An 18,959-nucleotide genomic window follows, 5' to 3' on the forward strand; every position below is an offset into this window, starting at 1 on the left:
TTGGATAGCCCTTTCATCCCGGAGTGCTATAGGCTATATATCATCACGCTATGACCAATAGGAGCGGAGCAGTAATGAAACATGTTGCAAAAACGGGGAAAAATTATTAGTTTTGAGAGCTTCCGTTGCGTGCGCTGCGTAAACGGTTAAAGTTATGCAACAATGATGTATGACGGGATTGTTCCTCTTAAAAATTCTAAAAATATATATTATAAAACAAAGTCCCCCGCTGCATCTGTCTGCCTGAACGTGTAAACTCAAAAACTACCCAACGTATTAAGATGAAATTTGGTATGGAAACAGTTTGAGACCCTGGGAAGAACAAAGGCTCCCGGGAAACTACTACTTTTATAACGGAAAACTTTAGCCTGAAAAACTTTATAACGCGGGCGGAGCCGCGGGCAAAAGCTAGTCGGACTATATGAGTGAAATAACAGTGCTTGTGTATTGCACACACTTGAGCACTATATCACCTGCGTGGCTGATCTCCATTGAGATTGACCGCCGCGCCGTGGCCGAAATTCGACTAAGAAATTAAAAAAAAAATTGCACTCTTTTATAATACGAAATCGTGGCAAATCTTATAATCCTGTGTGCAATGTGTTTGTTTTATTCGGACACCGTAATTTGACCTGCACCTGATGGTAAGTGAGGTGGGGTCAATTAGAATATCGACTTAGGACAGGATTATCCCTCGATAGTGGACACAATTATGCCAGTTGGAACTGGATATAAACAGGCTGATGCCGGGACGTTACTTGAGCCACTATAACGGGTTTTAACACGCGTACGGTGACCGATATCCAGGCAGAGATAAAATATTACCTTTCGCATCGCAATTTGTAGGTTATGTTTAATTTTAACAACAAATTATTTATGAAACAATTTATTTAAGCCTTAAACACAGTAACAACAGACACTATCAACAACAGCGGTGTGGCAGTAATCCAGACAGCAGCGCTGCGTTGTATCGGAGCGCATTCGTCCTCAAGCCACGCCAGGACGTCCGTGAGGCCGCGCTGTCGCAGTATGGGGCCCAGGGTGGAGAATACTCGGGCATGATACGAGTTAATATACGAAAGCTGAACATGAAATAAAAAAAAACAATATTAGGAAGTTTTATATGTAGGTTCATGGCTTTGTAGACGGTTTGCTATTGCTCATTGAGTAAAAAAAAATCACATTTGTAGTACGCAAGCAGGTTCTGGAAAAAACTATTGTTCCTTATTTCAGTTATGCATAAGTATGTTATTATAAAACTCAGATAATGCCAATGCTTCACGGAATATTTATATAAAACTTGTTCTTAGCTCTGTTGTTTTTATAAAGTTATTATTATTAAAAAAAAGTAGATTTATTGTTGAAAAAATAAAAAAAATTATCTCATTACCGGCAATAAACTCTAGTATTAAAGAATCTAATAAAATACCTCAAAATCATTCAGCAAATTAACATCCAAGCAGGACGTCTGGTGCGGCGCCAAAGATATCGTGTAGAAACCGACTGCGCCGCGTCCGTCGAAGTTACCCACCATACCACTGGCCTGTAAATGTTTCAATTCGGTTATATTTATCCGATATTAGCCCTCTAAAAACAGGAGGATTGTAATTCGACTTGTATTTTTTTAATGTAGGTATGTTATCAAAGAACTTGGTTATTTATTAACCGATTTGGAATTAATGAATGACGGAGAATTTGTTGGGGCGACTATCATATGCAATTATTGCTAGCAACAATCGTTAGTTTATTGCATTCTGTTACGACGCACGAATTAAAAAGTCGTTTGCGATTAAAAAGAATCGCTCGAGCAACTTTCTTGTACAATGTACGCGATGTCATTTTTTTCGCACATGCGATTATCGTATAATTTCTATTAAATTAAATCTCAAATTTTAATCCTAGAGGGGCAAAAAGAAAATTTTCCAATAATTTAACAAAGGTATGTGTTGTAAGTAACAGATACACTACATATATGCTCTAAGTTATTAATAAAGTTGAGTAAAATGATGTGTTATTGACACGAGTGTTTATTTCACCTTAATAGGTAACTAAGCAAACATAACAAGGGAACACACAAATACTTTAGAACTCATAAAAAATAATATAAGTAGTCAACAAAAATAATATCACAACAAAGGTTCCAATCTCCAACAGTATACATTACCTACTTCTGTTGAATCTTAGGAAGGAAGGGAAGGGTTTACGCTCTGTCTGTTGCCTTCAGCATATGGGCAAGTTCAAACTTACTTGCAAATGGTCAGCGCTGGTGGTAACTTCGATTGTCTCCACCAAGTCTTCATGCCGGATGCCGTACTCGTTCACTTCGTAGTACCCAGGCTCTGGACATAAAATAAATATAAAAGCAACTAGTCTCAACAAAAAACAAATATATTATACTTGAACGCACAACAAGGCCTTCATCTGAACTCATTATAACACTGATACACTGATTAACACGTTTTGTAGCGATTCGTCGCAAACGTGGTGCGCTGGCCGTTCTGTACCACCAAAAGCCAAGTAAAGATGGTCGGCCCCACTACCGTCGACACGACGCTCCGCTAGAGTGACTGACGGTGTCACTCTTAACGTTGACTTTCATGAGACACGCCGTCATACTTATATCTAAATATATCATTGATTTCCAGTGGTCCAGGTGGACCCCCAGGCGCCTACAGGAGACTTGACGGGGTCTACGTTTGCGTAACCAAAAATGGGGGTCCACGAGAATTGATCTGGTTTGATAGTAAAGTACTATAATGTTGGCTTGACTTCACCTATCAATGAAATATTGATAGGGGTCGTAAGTTGACCTGGTGGAAATGTCGTAATCCGTGGTCGTAATCCGGAGCGCCTTCGTTATTCTATTGTAGTAAAGTTCAAATTACAACCCACCATTACTGTAGACCATCTTGGGCCTGATGCCAGGGTCATTGGCTGCCTGGCTACTGAGGATCCACGCGGGGCCCTCGTGCACGTTGAGGAAGTGTCCCACTCCATGGCCCGTGCCGTGGCCGTAGTTCAAGCCCACGTCCCATAGGGATTTTCTGGCAAGGACTTCTATTGTGTGACCCTGGGGTAATAATAATAATATCAGCCCTGTATGGCCTCTACGTGTTGGACCCATGTCCCCTCGCTAGCCTTACAAAAGGACTGGCCTTTATGCCATGATTTCCCGTAGGAAAGATACAACATATCAGCCCTGTATTATGTACTGTCCCACTAGGCACGGGCCTGCTCTACTACTGAGAAGTGAGAGGGATTAGGCCTTAGTCCACCACGCTGTAGTGCGGGCAGACTTAACATTCCCTCAAAATTCCTATAGCGAACTCAGGTATGCAGGTTTCCTCACGATATTTTCCTTAACCGGTTAATCAAATGATAATTTACATAACTTTATTTTAAAAATATTTTTTTTAAGGGATATATGTAAATAATAAAAGAAATATTTAAACAAAGACGTCAGAGCAGAAACGCATCTTTAGAACTAAGGTGACCTAACTCAAAAATTACGTGAAACTAATAAAAAACATTTGAAAACAATCTAGAAGGCAGTGAATTGAGCGGTCGTCGAAAGTGAGGATCCTTTCTATATATAATTTTGTCTTTTCTCGTCATGGGGTTATAGAGCATGCTTTGGAAAGTCGTTTTCTAACAAAATCAATAAACATCTCAATTTTTAGAAAGGTCACTTTAGTTCCTAAGGTGCGAGATGTACTCAACAGGCTAGTATAATTGTGTCGACTGAGGGGTAATCATCTCTCGTCACTCGATATTCTATTGGACCCCACTCCACTTACCATCAGGTGCATTACGTTGCCGTAATAAAAAAGGCTGAATGTATTCAGACGCCGCTTTGACGTAACAAATACCATCATAATCATTAAAATTAAACTACTTTTCAGATTCGCGGTTTTGTATATTTTAGTTTTCTCCCGACGTTTCGCAGACTTTGCAGCCTTCATGGTCACGGGGGGGACTGAGGTGTTGTTCATCCGTAAAATCAAAGTTACAATATCTACCTACATTTTTAAATTTTTTTAATTTTAGCTGTTGATGGTCCGATCTACGCAGAACGTCAGGTGAAAACTAACATATAAAAAACATCATCATAGTGTAGCAACACTCATGTTGGATTTATAGTGTAGCAACGTTGACAGTTGTATCCAGCTTACGAACACAATAACAACTCGGTCGGCCATTCGAATACCAATTTACGTGCAATACAGTCGTTAACTTGGTGACATAATTTCTGAGTATTTCAATAGTCATACCATTGTGCCAGCAGGGAACACCGCGGTCGCCAAGCTGATCTGCCCTTTCAACACTCGTGTGAACGCGCGGCGCTGCGCAGGCGTCGGCGTGCTCATGTGACGAGTGCGGGTGATGTCGGTTGTTCCGTCACTGGACAATAATATCAGCCCTGTATTATATACTTGTCCACTACAGAACACGGGCCTCCTCTAGTGCTGAGGGGGATTAGGCCTTAGTCCACCACGCTGTAAGGCGGATTGGTAGTCTTCACACATCCTCGAAATTCCTATAGAACTTCTTAGATATGCAGGTTTCCTCACGATGTTTTCCTTCACCGTTAAAGCAAGCGATTATTATCAAAGAATACACACATAATTTTTTAGAAAAATCAGAGGTGTGTGCCCTTGGGATTCGAACTTGCGAACATTCGTCCCAAGTCCGTTCCACATGCAACTAGGCTATCGCTACTTACCTGGACAAATGACAGTCGTATTGTAACTAACATTAAACAATATCGGCGGTTGAAAGGCTATCTGACTTAAGCGACATTAATTTTGGAAAAAAAATATTATTTAAAAAAATAGAAATATTATGTGCTAATTTTAAATGTGTATGAAATTTAGTTTTTCAGAAAAATGTCGTTTAATTCAATTAGAAAATCTATGTACTACATTATATTATAAAATAAAATCCTCTTTTCTCTCTGTCTGTATGTTATCGATTTTCTCGAAATCTACTGAACGGATTTTTATGAAATTTGGTACGGAGATAGTTTAAGACCCCGGGAAGGTTATAAGTTACTTTCTATCCTGGGAAAATGTATAGCGGGACTTTTATCCCGGAAAACACCTTCACGCGGCTGAAGCGCGAACAAAGGCTATTTATCTACAATAAAAAGAAATCACTCACAGATATTGTCCTCCAGAGTCGACGAGCAGCATATCCTCCTTCCGTATGACCCTCTGCGGTCCCTCTCTCAGAGGGCTGTAGTGTATGATAGCGCCGTTCTCACCGGCGCCAGCAATTGTTGAGAACGACGGACCCATGAAGTCTTTCTCTTGGCTAAAATATTCCAAAAGATTCGTGAATCATACAAATCTTAATAATATTATAATCTTAAGGCCGAAGAAGACAAAATGTCTAAATATTTAGACATGGCACACGAGGTTACTGACATGTGGGATGTGGACTCTACAATTATTATCCTGATTTGCGCATGCGTTCATATCAAAGAGCCTCGACCAACATCTTCAAAAGCTGTTATCATTGGCCGTTGGGTCGGAGGCCAGATGCAGAAGGCCAACATGTTTTCATTACATAGATAAGTATATTGTCCGAGCTCAATAGTGGCAAGACGAACGCAAGGTATTTGCCCGACATTCACTTAGTCAACCTCCAGCCACTGTCGCAGCAAGTCGGCTTAGAGGCTGTTCAAGCATTACGTAACGCGATTTTTGAAGATTTTTGAGACCGCCACCAAATGTAAAGCGCCGTAACGCTTTCCTGTCCGACCCTCTCCCCTCCAAAAATTATGTTACTCTAAAGTAACAATTTTTTTCATTTTGACTGGATTGAATCGGCTAATTTTGATCTTGAAACATTTGTGGAAGTTCAGAGGTTTAAACGCTGTGTAACATATAAATGTTGCTATACTTAATAATTTTCTACGTAAGTTTACACTCAAGTCGTCCATCTTACCCTCTGAACTCCTCAAGTTTGTCCGACATGTTCACCTCAGTGACATTGGCTCCTAGCGCCACCTGTTGGTGCACCCAGTGAAGAGCTCGCACAACCGCTACTCCATCTTTTACGTGAACATTTCGGAAACCCTAAAACATTGAACATATAGAACAGAATTAAAGGTTTTTTGTAACGGTGCCGCAACAGAACTTCGGTAGAGGAATCAGTGAACACCATAGTTGCAAGTTGTGCGTCTGTATCGTTCTTTTTTTTTAATATTGGATCTCACGGAAACCTGCGAACGGTATACTGGTTTCCCCCGTTTAGCGACTGCAGGGCTCTGAAGGAAAGTTGGGAAGGTAGTATTGAAGGAGAAGGGACCATCTTAAGATGGGCGGAGGGGAGAGGACCAGGTTCGCAAGCCCTTATAGGCCTCAGTGTGAATTTGGCAACCAAGAGGTATATGAATTTCACTATGAGCCTAAGGCCGCATAATGTCCCTCCATGCATGGGCGTGCGCGTCTGTATTGGTTGTAAACGCCACTGACACGCGATAGTAGTGTACAAAACGTGACAACCTTGCACATAAGTAGTGGCTGCAGTCATTTTCATTTACACTACACCAAGGAAGCAAACTTTGTCCTCTTTTTAACGAAAACAAAACGGAGGAGGTTCTCAATTCGACACGTATATTTTTTTTAATGTTAGGTCACGCATAACTTTTTACAGACTAGACTAATTTTGATAATTCTATTTTGGATAGGGTATAGTTCGAAGTTGGTCCCATAAAATTTGAACAAAAATTCTAAGCCTAAGTGTAGAAAAGATTTAAAATAACTTTTTAACAAAAAAATTAACCACCAAAACTGAAAAGCAAAAAATAAAAAACCTTTATTATTATCCTTAATAATATTATAATTTAATATTCTCACCTCAAGTTCGACGTCGTTTTTCATGACTTTCATCAAAGCCACGGGAGATACTGTCGCCAACACACGTATGGCGTCATTCTGAAACAAAGTACATTTTTTACATTACACACACATCACGCATTTATCCCCGAAGAGGTATGCAGAGGCGCAACTAGGAGACCCACTTTTCGCCAAGTGTGTTCCGTCCATAGTGGGCGAGCCTACCGCCACACCGGGCACAAATTCGAGACTCCGGGCTGATACTGAGCAGAAAAATCCAAATATCACTGCGCGAGCCGGGATTCGAACCCAGAACTTCAGAGGGTTGTCGTAAATTTTTTTAAATCAAAATAAATCAGATTTTTTTTATACGGACACAACTCTACCCCGCTACACCTGATAGTAAGTGGAGTGGGGTCCAATAGAATTTTGATGAGAGATGATTACCCCTCAGTCGATACAATTATGCCTGTAGCCACTAGAAACATAAAATGGATACATAGTTCATCATCATCATCATCATCATCTCAGCCACAGGAAGTCCACTGCTGAACATAGGCCTCCCCCAAGGATCTCCACGTCGACCTGTTGGAAGCGGCCTGCATCGCTGAATGCAGGCCGCTTCCAACAGGATACATACTTAGAGCGTTAAAATCATTCATTAAGGTTATAGCTTAAGGTACATTTTTCATACATTTTGTTTCACGTTTAATCTGGGTAACTAAACAAGTATTGTCAAGTAAAGAATTTAAATTCACGTCTAGTTAGTGATTAGTTCTCGCAGTTGAAAGAAAAACGTAAAAATAATTAAATGAAACGTAAAATTTCGTCGTATTAATTTTTAAAGGCCGAAATATCCATGCATATTAATTATTTTTACGTTTTTCTTTCAACTGCGAGAACTAATCACTAACTAGACGTGAATTTAAATTCTTTACTTGACAATACTTGTTTAGTTACCCAGATTAAACGTGAAACAAAATGTATGAAAAATGGACCTTAAGCTATAACCTCAATATAGAAAAAAGGATATGACTTACGCTCTCGACAGCCATGTTCACAGCTTGACTTGCATCTTCTGAGAGCCATATCGTACTGCCATGGGGAACTTCTGCCTAAAAATATATTTATCATCAAATAACGAGGGCCATCCATTAATTGCGTCACATGAATCTCCCCCTTTCTCCTGTCACACATGGTCACATTTGTGAGACCCCTTTTGGTGTGCAGTCACATAAATATATCGGGTAGGCAATGGCTTGGCTGTGCTTCTAGCATTGCTTTAGTCTATGGGTTAAGGATGCTGCTAACCGTCAGGCGGAATGCTTGCTCGTTTGCCTACTAAGACGATAAAAAAATATATATTATAATTACCATCATTTAAACAAGGAATAAGTAAGTAGTAGGTACAATAAACAATAGACAAAAGATTAAAAATAAACTATTTTTAGGATTTTATCGCGATTTTCAATATTTTAGTTATCTCGTTTAAAAAGTTGTATAATTGTAAAATGTAGGTAGATATTGCAACTTTGACTTTACGGACGAACAAAATCTCAATCCCGTCCGTGACCATGAAGGCTGCAAAGTCTTCGAAACGTCGGGAGAAAAGTAAAATATAAAAAACCGCGATAAAATCCGAAAAATGGTTTAATTTTAATATCTAACATTCGCGTAAACATAAGAAATCATAATAGGCAAACCATCGTGAGAAACAGTTGCGCATGAACTGTTGAAACGAAGGTCCGCACACAAACTTTTGCCTTTCTAAAGATACGTGTATCATCATTATCAATTCCCTACATTCCCTAATTGGCCTTCCCAAAAGATTTCTAGATCGAACTATTGAAAGCGGCCTAAATCCAGCGACTTCCTGCGCCTTTTATTAGGACTTCTGTCCACCTCGTAAACATGAATACGTATGTATTATTAATTATCGCTCGCTTTAACTGTGAAGGAAAACATAGTGAGAAACCTACATACCTGAAAATTCTCTAAGAGTTTCGAGGGTATGTAAAGTCTTCATTACTACTGGACTAAACTAAATCCTCTCAGTAAAGACTCGTGCTGAAGACAGTATACAGGGTCATTTTGACATTGCGTTACTAAATGAAACCACATACTCGTCTTCACACTTGAAGACATTGTGCCAAAAATCTTCCATTAATAACGAATATTTTCACCAAAAATCCCGGTTTAGGCTTTTTGATTTTTTTATCATTTTGTAGTTTAATACGATTATGGCACGTGCGTGAGTGTATTTCTGAATAAAAGTATGATGTTGAAACTGCAACGAATTCTCTCGGAGTAGTAGTAGTGGCATTAGGCCGCGTAAAATTAAAATTACCTTTTATTGACATTTATTTTGTTCGAAACTTACACTTTTTTATTTTACATCTACGGCTCAAGTAACTTATTCTAAAGTGTTATTTCCAAGTAGATATATATGGTTTCATTTAGTAACGCGATGTCAAAATGAACCTGTGTATCACAGAGCTGGTATTTTACCAGAAATACTTACGGTCAGATTCCTTAAATACTCAAAGATCTGGGAGTACGGCCGGCTTTGGACTTGCACTCCTTCGGAAGCCAGGTGTTGTGATACTTCAGGGGATAAGATTCCGTTGTCCCAAAACAGTAATATATTAGGTGCAGCCTGAAAATACACATCACACCTTTATAACCGAAGCGGTAGGCATGGTAACCAGAGCAATCGCTGATGGCAGGTCGCTCATATATGAGAGTCCGCCTGGCTAGGTATCAACGCAATGTCTATTTCTGCCGCCAAGCAGTGTGTATGCATAATACTTGAAGCGCGTCCAAGTCGACACCGCTGGGTTAAATAATACTCACTATATCAACTCTTATGACCAAGTAACTGAAGAATACCGGATTGTAGGGTATATCGCTTCCTCGTAGATTCAATGTGTCTGAAAATTAAACATTGTTTTAATTCGATTATTTGATGTAGGGTTTATTTTGGGATATAAGTAAATATATATTAGTGGTAAGTATTTGTATCCGCTTGGATAGCGATCAAACATAAATTAAAACCTGCCATAGTGACCGATGTGAGTCGTGTTCCGGGAACAACTGTATATTTCTAACATGCCGTCATAATTGTGTCAACTGGAGAGGAGTATGTTATTCGGCATTTTATATGACCCCTACTCCACATAGCATTAGGTGCCGAGGGATCAGTTTACCGAAGCAGAATAAAAATTTAGAAGGTTTTTGAGTGGCCTCCATTCTTTCCTCGTAAATACCGTTTAAACGCTGTCATTCTATTCAAGATTCAAGATTCTTTATCTGTAAAACATGAGTATGCACACAAAGCATGCAAGTTGTTCAGTATTATAATTATATAAAAAAAAAAAAAACACGTCGAATTGATAACCTCCTTTTTTTGAAGTCGGTTAAAAATGATCTGTCATGTTTGGCCTTTATGACGTTCTTTTTTTTTTTTAACCTAAAAGAAATCAAATGAAACTATTTATTTGAACCTGTAAAATGTTATACATGATTTAGATTCCGTCAATATTAACTCTACCACCAGTTCGGAAAGCAGTTCTCACCAGAGAACGGGCAAGAAACTCTGGTGTTGCTCTTTTCAAAATCACTTACAAGCAATATCATCAAGAGCTGTCAGTACAAGAGCGACAGCACCACGCGACTGGATTTGACTGATGATTGCTGCTAGCTTGTCACTGGACCTTCTCCCTGAAAATAAACGATTTGCAAGTGATGATGATGGTAATCCTACTACCTATAAATGCGAAAATTTGTGAGGATGGATGTATGTTTGTTCCTCTTTCACGAATAAACTACTGAACAGATTTGGATGAAACTTTACAGTAATATTGGTTATACATCAGTTTAACACATAGTATACTTTGTAATTCAAGGTGTTGGGTGGTGTTGCTACTTTTTAGAACTGAAAAATTAATTATACGTACTTTATTCTCGAAATTCTACATAACTTATTTTAGACTTAATGCTTTCTAGGTTAGGTTTTAAAATCCTGGAATAGGCTATGACACCAAACTTACCGGTATAGTTAACTCCTAGTGCTAATAACGGATTGTTAGGCCTTGCTGGTGGTCCATCATTAAGGTTCCTTCTCGCTGCATCCACGGGGTTGTCAGGAACAGCGCGCAAAGTTATGTTTGCATTGTTCAGCGTGGTCTGAAACGAAAGTTTTTTTTATTGCTTTAAATGTCGAGACGAGCTTGCCGTTCGCCTGATGGTAAGCGATACGAACATAAACAGTAGAAACACCAACACCTTGAATTACAAAGTATTGTTTGGTATTTCACTGCGCTCGTCTGAGACATGAGATGTTAATTATTATGTCCAGTAGTTACACTGGCTACAATGTCCTTCAAATCGGAACATAACAGACTACTCACTGCTGCTTGACAGAAATAGATATTGCGGTGGTAGGTACCTACCCAGGAAGATTGTTACATATAAAAGACCTACCACCAGTAAATCATAATTACCGCGCATCCCACTCTAGAATAACAGAAAACAACGCGACTCGTAAGTCGATGGTTAATTTTGATGTCTCTGATTGATCGAAAGACCAATGCGTCACGTGTTAGTCTTTGTTTTCATGCATGGCAAAGTGATCTCACTGCACTTGATGGTAAAGAGTGGTGTCCAATAGAATGTCGACTGACGAGAGATGATAACCCGACAGTCGACACAATTATGCTTGTTACAATCGGGTATACACAGGCTGATCTCGGAATGCGACACTTACGGGCGGATATAAAATACATCCTACCAACAATTGATAGATATAGCGCGTTCAAACAAACTCTTCAGCTTTTGATATAGGTATGGATTTTTTCTTTTAATTTTTATCCGTGATGCTTTACAACTGGCTTATGTAGTTGTAAACGTCCCTATCCTTGTTAAAATGCCTCCTTTGTTCATTATTTTGTCTCCCGCTTTGCGATAGAAGTGGACAATTACCATTTCCATCTCCTTATCTTTCTATGTGATTAATGTCGTTGCGGGATAATGACAAATTAGTGTTTGAGACACGGCGAGCTTCACTGGTCGTGTCATACAATGTCACTGCTGATCCATTACAGGAGTTGTAGTGGTGTGTGTGAGGGCGGGAATGTCTTTAGTATAGATAAATATAAAGGGTCATTTTCACATCGTGTTACTAAATGAAACCATATACTTATCTACTTTAAAATAACACTTTACGATAACTTACTTGAACCATAGATGTAAAATAAAAAAGTGTAAGTTTCGAACAAAATAAATATAAAGTAATAAAAAGTAATTTTAATTTTACGCGTCCTAATGCCACTACTACTACTCTAAGAGAATTCGTCGCAGCTTCAACATCACACTTTTAGTCAGAAATACTCTCACGCACATGCCATATTTGTATTAAACTACAAAATGATCAAAAAATCAGAAAACTAAAACCAGGATTTTTGGTGAAAATATACGTTACTCATGAATGATTTTTGGCACAATGTCAGCAAAGGTGAAGAGGAGTATGTGGTTTCATTTAGTACCGCATTATCAAAATGACCCTGTATAGATAAAAAAAGTGTTACCTCTAACGTCCTCCAAGCAGTTCTTGTGTAAGTGGTGGGGTCGACTCCAACCACGGAGTTCGCAGGCAAGTTCGTTGCTAGCCAGTTTTGGATGGACTGATCGGTGTCTGAAAATGATTTGAGAAACAGAACAGATAAATATTGTTATGATTAATGATTTTATTAATAAGGGGCCGTTTAAGTATTACGTAACGCAAGTTTTGAAGATGTTTGAGCCCCCATGTAACGCGCCGTAATGTTTTCCAGTACTCCTCTCCCCTCCAAACCCTAACCCTAAATTTACATTTTTTTTTGTAATATTCACAATTATTTTACCCAAATACCGGAGAATTAAAATATCTTTGTTATTGTATTAAAATAAAAAAAAATGTCACATAACGCTGTAACGCATCGTAACTTTTTACAAGACTCCCCTCCCTCCCAAATTGCGTTACGTAATACTTGAACAGGCCCTAACAAAAAATTAAACCGCCTTCAAAAAGACTCAAAACCAAAAAAATAATTTCACATGACATGATATATCGGATGCCAATTTTGGAGTCAGTGCCTAATTAAAATTGCCAGTTAGCTAGATAAATGCATGAACAAATATACGAAAAAATCTATGGGACCAATCTGCAGGTATACTCTTTCTAATAAAACATAATTTTAAAAATCGGTCCATAAATGAGCGAGTCCTGAAGTAAGAAACATTAAAAAAAAAACACGCCGAATTACTAACCTCCTCCTTTTTTTGAAAGTCGGTTAAAAAGGTGTAAATGCGTCATAAACAGTCTTCTAATAGCACGCTAAAATTGAACTAATTAGCAGAATCGTGTCAGCCATTTCCAATAAAGGAACCCATTCGTTCTTTCGATCTATCTCAAAAATTTACCAATCAGAATAAAGTATTTTTTGCCATTACAAATGAGTTATTGTGATTGGTTCATTCGGAAAATTGAAGCTATAAATATATACATGAATTTCAATAGGGAAGATGGTTGGAAGCTTGCACAAGCCTGGGATCCAGTTCTACATTTAATTAAGTCAGAACCCATAAGACCGGACAGACTGCAAGACACTGTGAGCTCATTCTGCGTAGCTTGAACCGTCAATATCCAAAAAAAATTGTATAAGCTTAATTTTAAAATGCAAGTAGATATTTAACTTTGACTTGCGGATGACCACCTCAGTCCGCCCCGACCATGAATGCTGCAAAGCCTTCGAAACGTGGTAGAAAATTATAATATAAAAACAGCGATTAAATCCGTAAATAGTTTTATTTAGAGACATATTTATAACGACCTAAAGAAGAAGATAGGGGGGTAGACCGAACAATTAACATAAAAAAAGCATAAATTGATGACAAATACAGACTCAATTTGCCTTACTTTGCCTCATCAATGTCCAAAGCGTGCTGTCAACCTCCACCTCGAACTGCGTGAAGTATCTCGCATCAGTCCAGACGAGGGCCTTGTCTTGTGTCACTACAGCAGTCCCTGATGACCCTCGGAGTCCAGATAGCCACACGCGACGCGCGTCGGCTGGAGCTATGTATTGTGACTGGGAAGAAAGCCTTTCTGAATTTAGTGTGTCATGAGGGAGCGAAAACAAATGTAAATAAAAGGTTTTCTATAACAGCAAAAGACGGAACACCTTATGAAGGGAATGGGATTGAAATTCAGTTCAAAATTGTTGAATGACATGAATGAATTAATCCCTCCTAGCCGAGTTTCGGACACGTCAATTCCAAAACCCAAGGGCACGCACTTTTCACATTGCTGATGATATATGAGTATTTGTAAATTACGGCGAAAGAAAACATTGTGAGGAAATCTGTATGCTTAAAAAGATCTCCATTAGAATTATGAAGGGATGAATTCTGCCAACCTGCATTACGCTAGCGTGGTGAACTAAGTGCTAAAACCTTCTTAATAGTAGAAGAGGCCTGTCCCCTTAAAATTCCTGAAGAATTTTTCGGATATACCGGTTTCGTACGATGTTTCCCTTCACCGTTAAAGCAAACGATAATTCACAAAGAATACACAAATTTTAAAAAAGTCAGAGGTGCGTTTGGTTTTTGAACCAGCGGACATTCGTCTCGACAGTCCGTTCCACACCCAAATAGGCTATCCCTAATTTTTTGTAATCTGTGCCTACTTCTCAGCGCCGCATTTATATTTCTTACTAGCTTTTGCCCGCGGCTCCGCCCGCGTTATAAAGTTTTTCAGGCTAAAGTTTTTCGTTATAAAAGTAGTAGTTTCCCCGGAGCCTATGTTCTTCCCAGGGTCTCAAACTGTCTCCATACCAAATTTCATCTTAATACGTTGGGTAGTTTTTGAGTTTAACACGTTCAGGCAGACAGATGCAGCGGGGGACTTTTGTTTTATAATATATTTTTTAGAACTTTTTAAGTGGAACAATCCCGTCATACATCATTGTTGCATAACTTTAACCGTTTACGCTGCGCAGGCAACGGAAGCTCTCAAAACTAATAATTTTCCCCGTTTTTGCAACATGTTTCATTACTGCTCCGCTCCTATTAGTCATAACGTGATGATATATAGCCTATAGCACTCCAGGAACAAAGGGCTATCCAACAAAAAAACATTTTTTCAGTTCAAACCAGTAGTTCCTGAGATTAGCCATTACTGCTCCGCTCCTATCGGTCATAGCGTGATGATATATAACCTATAGCGGTCCACAAATAAAGGGTTATCCAACACAAAACGAATTTTTCAGTTGAAACCGTTAGTTCCTGAGATTAGCCATTACTGCTCCGCTCCTATTGGTCATAGCGTGATGATATATAACTTTGAGCACTCCACAAATAAAGGACTATTCAACACAAAAATAATTTTTCAGTTCGAATCGGTAGTTCCTGAGATTAGCCATTACTGCTCCGCTCCTATTGGGTATAGCGTGATGATATATAGCCTACAGCACTCCACGAACAAAGGGCTATCCAATGCAAAAATAATTTTTCGGATTGGACCGGTAGTTCCTGAGATTAGCGCGTTCAAACAAACAAACAAACAAACTCTTCAGCTTTATATAATAGTATAGATGAGTGTAGGCCACTTTATTTCCGCCGCCCCATGTTGGTAGGTTTATGTATTTCGGTTTCTAAAATACTTAATAATTTTCCATTTGTTTGTATTATGGAAGGCACTAAAGTTAAATAAACGAATGATTAATTAAATCGAGTGAGCGGCCTCTGAAATCTGCCGCTCCTAAGATGCTGTTGCCCCTAATCCGCGGCCTATACGCCTATTAACAAATCCAGGACTACTACTTCTAAAGAGGTACAGAGTGATGCTATGTTCCTTACATTATGCGCATCCGCAGTCGGCACTATAAACGCATCAATCCTCTCATTAGACAACACTCGTCTCACAGCGTCCAGCCGGTCCCGACTCTGAGTCCTCGTTAAGATTGGAGAGGATGACTTCGTTACTGGAAAGAAATTGTAAACATCTCATATAAAATAAACAAAAACAAACACATCATCACATCACATCAGACGTCTCATGTCTCAGGATGGCGAGCGCAGTGGATTACCAAACAATACTTTGTAATTCAAAGTGTTGGTGTTTCTATTATTTATGGTCGGTCGTATCGCTTACCATCAGGCGAACGGCAATCTCGTCTCATCATTCAAAGCAATAAATAACCAATAAATCTGTCCTTTTGCAATTACGGCCATTCTAATCAGCGTCGAAAAATCGTCTATTTACCAAAACTAACTATGAAAGTAAACCTTTGATTAGAACGCCCGAAAAAGACGGATTCGTCCCCGTAGACGGAATAGGGGTTAACCTTAGTGTTTCTTGGAAACAAGCGCATACGCTTTAGAATTAATACATACCGAAGATAGGCGAGTTTGGCTCCGCCGAGTCGTAATATCCCATCGGAATATGAGCTGTCACGAGCGTTAGACATAACCTAAAAATAGAATGAAACATTTATTCGTACTGTATACTTGGTATATCTCACACATAACGGCGGGTGGTTGTCAATATTTTAATAAATAGTCTCGAATTGCGCCTTTCGTGTTAGCACTAAACAATACAATATGTACTAATACTGAGACGCATACATTTCGACGCTTAAAAGGCAATAATATCTAAGCGACAATCAGTTTTTTGAGTAGAGTGATTTAAAGTTTCGATTTTAATATAAAAATTCATAACAATTCAACTTTTTATTTTATAAAGATATAGCCTAATGATATTAAAATTGTCCTAGACCTACAAAATCTAGATCAAATGACGCAGAAACATATTATGGCGGTTCTAAATATTTATATAATTCATTTTCGGTATATTTGTCGTTTAGATATGATTGCCTTACAAGGGTCAATTTATAAAAAGGTACAAAAATAAGTCATGTAAAGGGAGCTAAACGTGCATCCTCCGAAAACATCGCGTCGTGAGGAAACCTGCATACCAAAGAATTACTCTATAGGAATTTTGAGGGTGTCAAGTCTGCCCGCACTACAGCGTGGTGGACTAAGGCCTAATCCCTCGCAGTAGAGGAGGCCCGTGCAGTGGGACAGTAAATACAGGGCTGATTTTATTATTTACTAGCGACCCGCCCCGGCTTCGCACGGGTGCAATGCTGATACTAAATACACTACAGAAAAACTGTGAACGTTGTATATAAAAACATAGCGGCCCGCTCTGGCTTCGCACGGGTATAACATAACAAAATAACAGTATTTCTCCACTATTTAATGGATGTTATTATACATATAAACTTTCCTCTAGAATCACTCTATCTATTAAAAAAAACCGCATCAAAATCCGTTGCGTACCTAGTTTTAGAGATTTAAGCATACATAGGGACAGAGAAAGCGACTTTGTTTTATACTATGTAGTGATGTTATAGTGTTGCCTGCAACGAGTTGACAACGCTATGTGATAAGTAAATGGTTAATTTATTTAAATTTACTCACGCTAAACATGTAAGATGGTATCGGCCCGCCATTTTAATATCGAATGAGCACGCGTTACGATATCAATTATGATTAATTGTTTCGTTGATAATATGGATTAAATATATGTAATAAGTCGTTTGTTTGTAACAGTTTTTGTAAGCCTTGAGGCGGTTTCGACCATCAGGCAAGCGACTTGCTTATGTCGTTATTCATTTATATAAAAAATACAATAATCATTTTACTATACTTAAGGCAGTAATAGACCGCTGTGAGGTAACTCCGCAGATTCAAAATCTGAGGCCCACCTCTGACTTTTCCAAGTTATATTGTTTTATTTTTTACTTTGAATAACGAGACGAGCTTGCCGTACGCCTGATGGTAAGCGATGCGATCCATAAACAGTAGAAACACCCTCAATCACCTTGAATGTTTGGTATTCCACTGCGCTCGCCATCCTGAGATATTAGATGTTAAGTCTTATTATGTCTAGTAGTTACACTGACTACAATGCTCTTCTAACGGGAACACAACAGTGACTACACACTGCTACTTGGCGGCCGAAATAGATATTGCGGTGGTACCTACCCAGGCGGACGCTTACATACGAGAGACCTGAAAAAAGAAGTCACGGTCTTTATCTAGTATTTACCGCCTTTATATGTTGATAAGGTAATCATAGATTATGTTTAGGGTGCAATAGCATTTATGTTTTTATCCTTGATAGATTATCTTGCCAAATACTTATCATTTAATTTAAATTATTGGTTTGCGATCGTTTTATTAGCTTCTGGGTACGGTTTCGACCGCCAGAACAAAGTAGATTAAGACAATGACGTTTTACAAATAGACGCGTCATAGACTAACAAAATTGCACATAAAAACAGCGCAGTATTTACTATAGTCACATGCTTGTACAGCCCTAGCGGCTCGCATTGATACGGCCCGAGCGTCGACCGCCCCGTCGCCATAACAGTCGAATTAAATGCATTTATTAGTTAAAAATAAGTTAAATAGTGTATACTTATTACTAACGCATAAAATGAAACGTTTTTTTCATTCACAGTTGGAGTATAATTTGTACATCGTCTAAAAATACAGAAAGTCATTTTATTTATAAAAATACAAAAAGTTAGTAAGCCGACTAGCCGCGACAATGGTTGGAGGTTAACTAAGTGAATGTCGGGCAATTACCTTGCTTTCTTCTTGCCAATATTGAGCTCGGACAACGTATCTATGTAATAAAAACATCTTCGGTGTAAGGCACTTGTAAATGATGAAATGAGTACCTACCCGCTCCAGTTTCGCACGGGTAGCACTGATCTATACTATTATACAGGATCATTTTGACATTGCGTTACTAAATGAAACCACATACTCGCCTTCACCTTTGCTGACATTGTGCCAAAAATCATCCATTAATAACGAATATTATCACCAAAAATCCTGGTTTTAGTTTTCTGATATTTTGATCATTGTATAGTTTAATGTGAATATGGCGTGACGTCACCCAGTGCCACCGGTCATAACGCTGCGTGGGTGAAAAAAGGACAGCACGATATCCCCATGTGCTCCTACTTGTGTTCAAATATGACCTTTATTTTTCAACCAATTTTG

General features: G+C 38.7%; 1 protein-coding gene across 1 annotated transcript; it reads right to left on the reverse strand.

Annotated features, from left to right (window-relative positions):
* Positions 1 to 870: 870 nt before the first annotated feature.
* On the reverse strand, positions 871 to 17,446 carry LOC115453646 (xaa-Pro aminopeptidase ApepP). Its single transcript, XM_037447710.1, has 18 exons — positions 17,364 to 17,446; positions 16,275 to 16,351; positions 15,738 to 15,862; positions 13,798 to 13,969; positions 12,428 to 12,534; positions 10,892 to 11,027; positions 10,467 to 10,562; positions 9,696 to 9,772; positions 9,364 to 9,498; positions 7,883 to 7,957; positions 6,864 to 6,941; positions 5,950 to 6,080; positions 5,161 to 5,313; positions 4,272 to 4,401; positions 2,893 to 3,070; positions 2,248 to 2,339; positions 1,430 to 1,543; positions 871 to 1,082 (listed from the first exon to the last, which is right to left on the reverse strand). Exons 1-18 carry the CDS (start codon positions 17,393 to 17,395, stop codon positions 891 to 893), a joined length of 2,100 nt encoding a protein of 699 aa, XP_037303607.1. The 5' UTR covers positions 17,396 to 17,446; the 3' UTR covers positions 871 to 890.
* Between the last annotated feature and the right edge of the window lie 1,513 nt (positions 17,447 to 18,959).

This window comes from Manduca sexta, chromosome 1 (genome assembly GCF_014839805.1).
Source record: "Manduca sexta isolate Smith_Timp_Sample1 chromosome 1, JHU_Msex_v1.0, whole genome shotgun sequence".
Lineage (NCBI taxonomy): Eukaryota > Metazoa > Arthropoda > Insecta > Lepidoptera > Sphingidae > Manduca > Manduca sexta.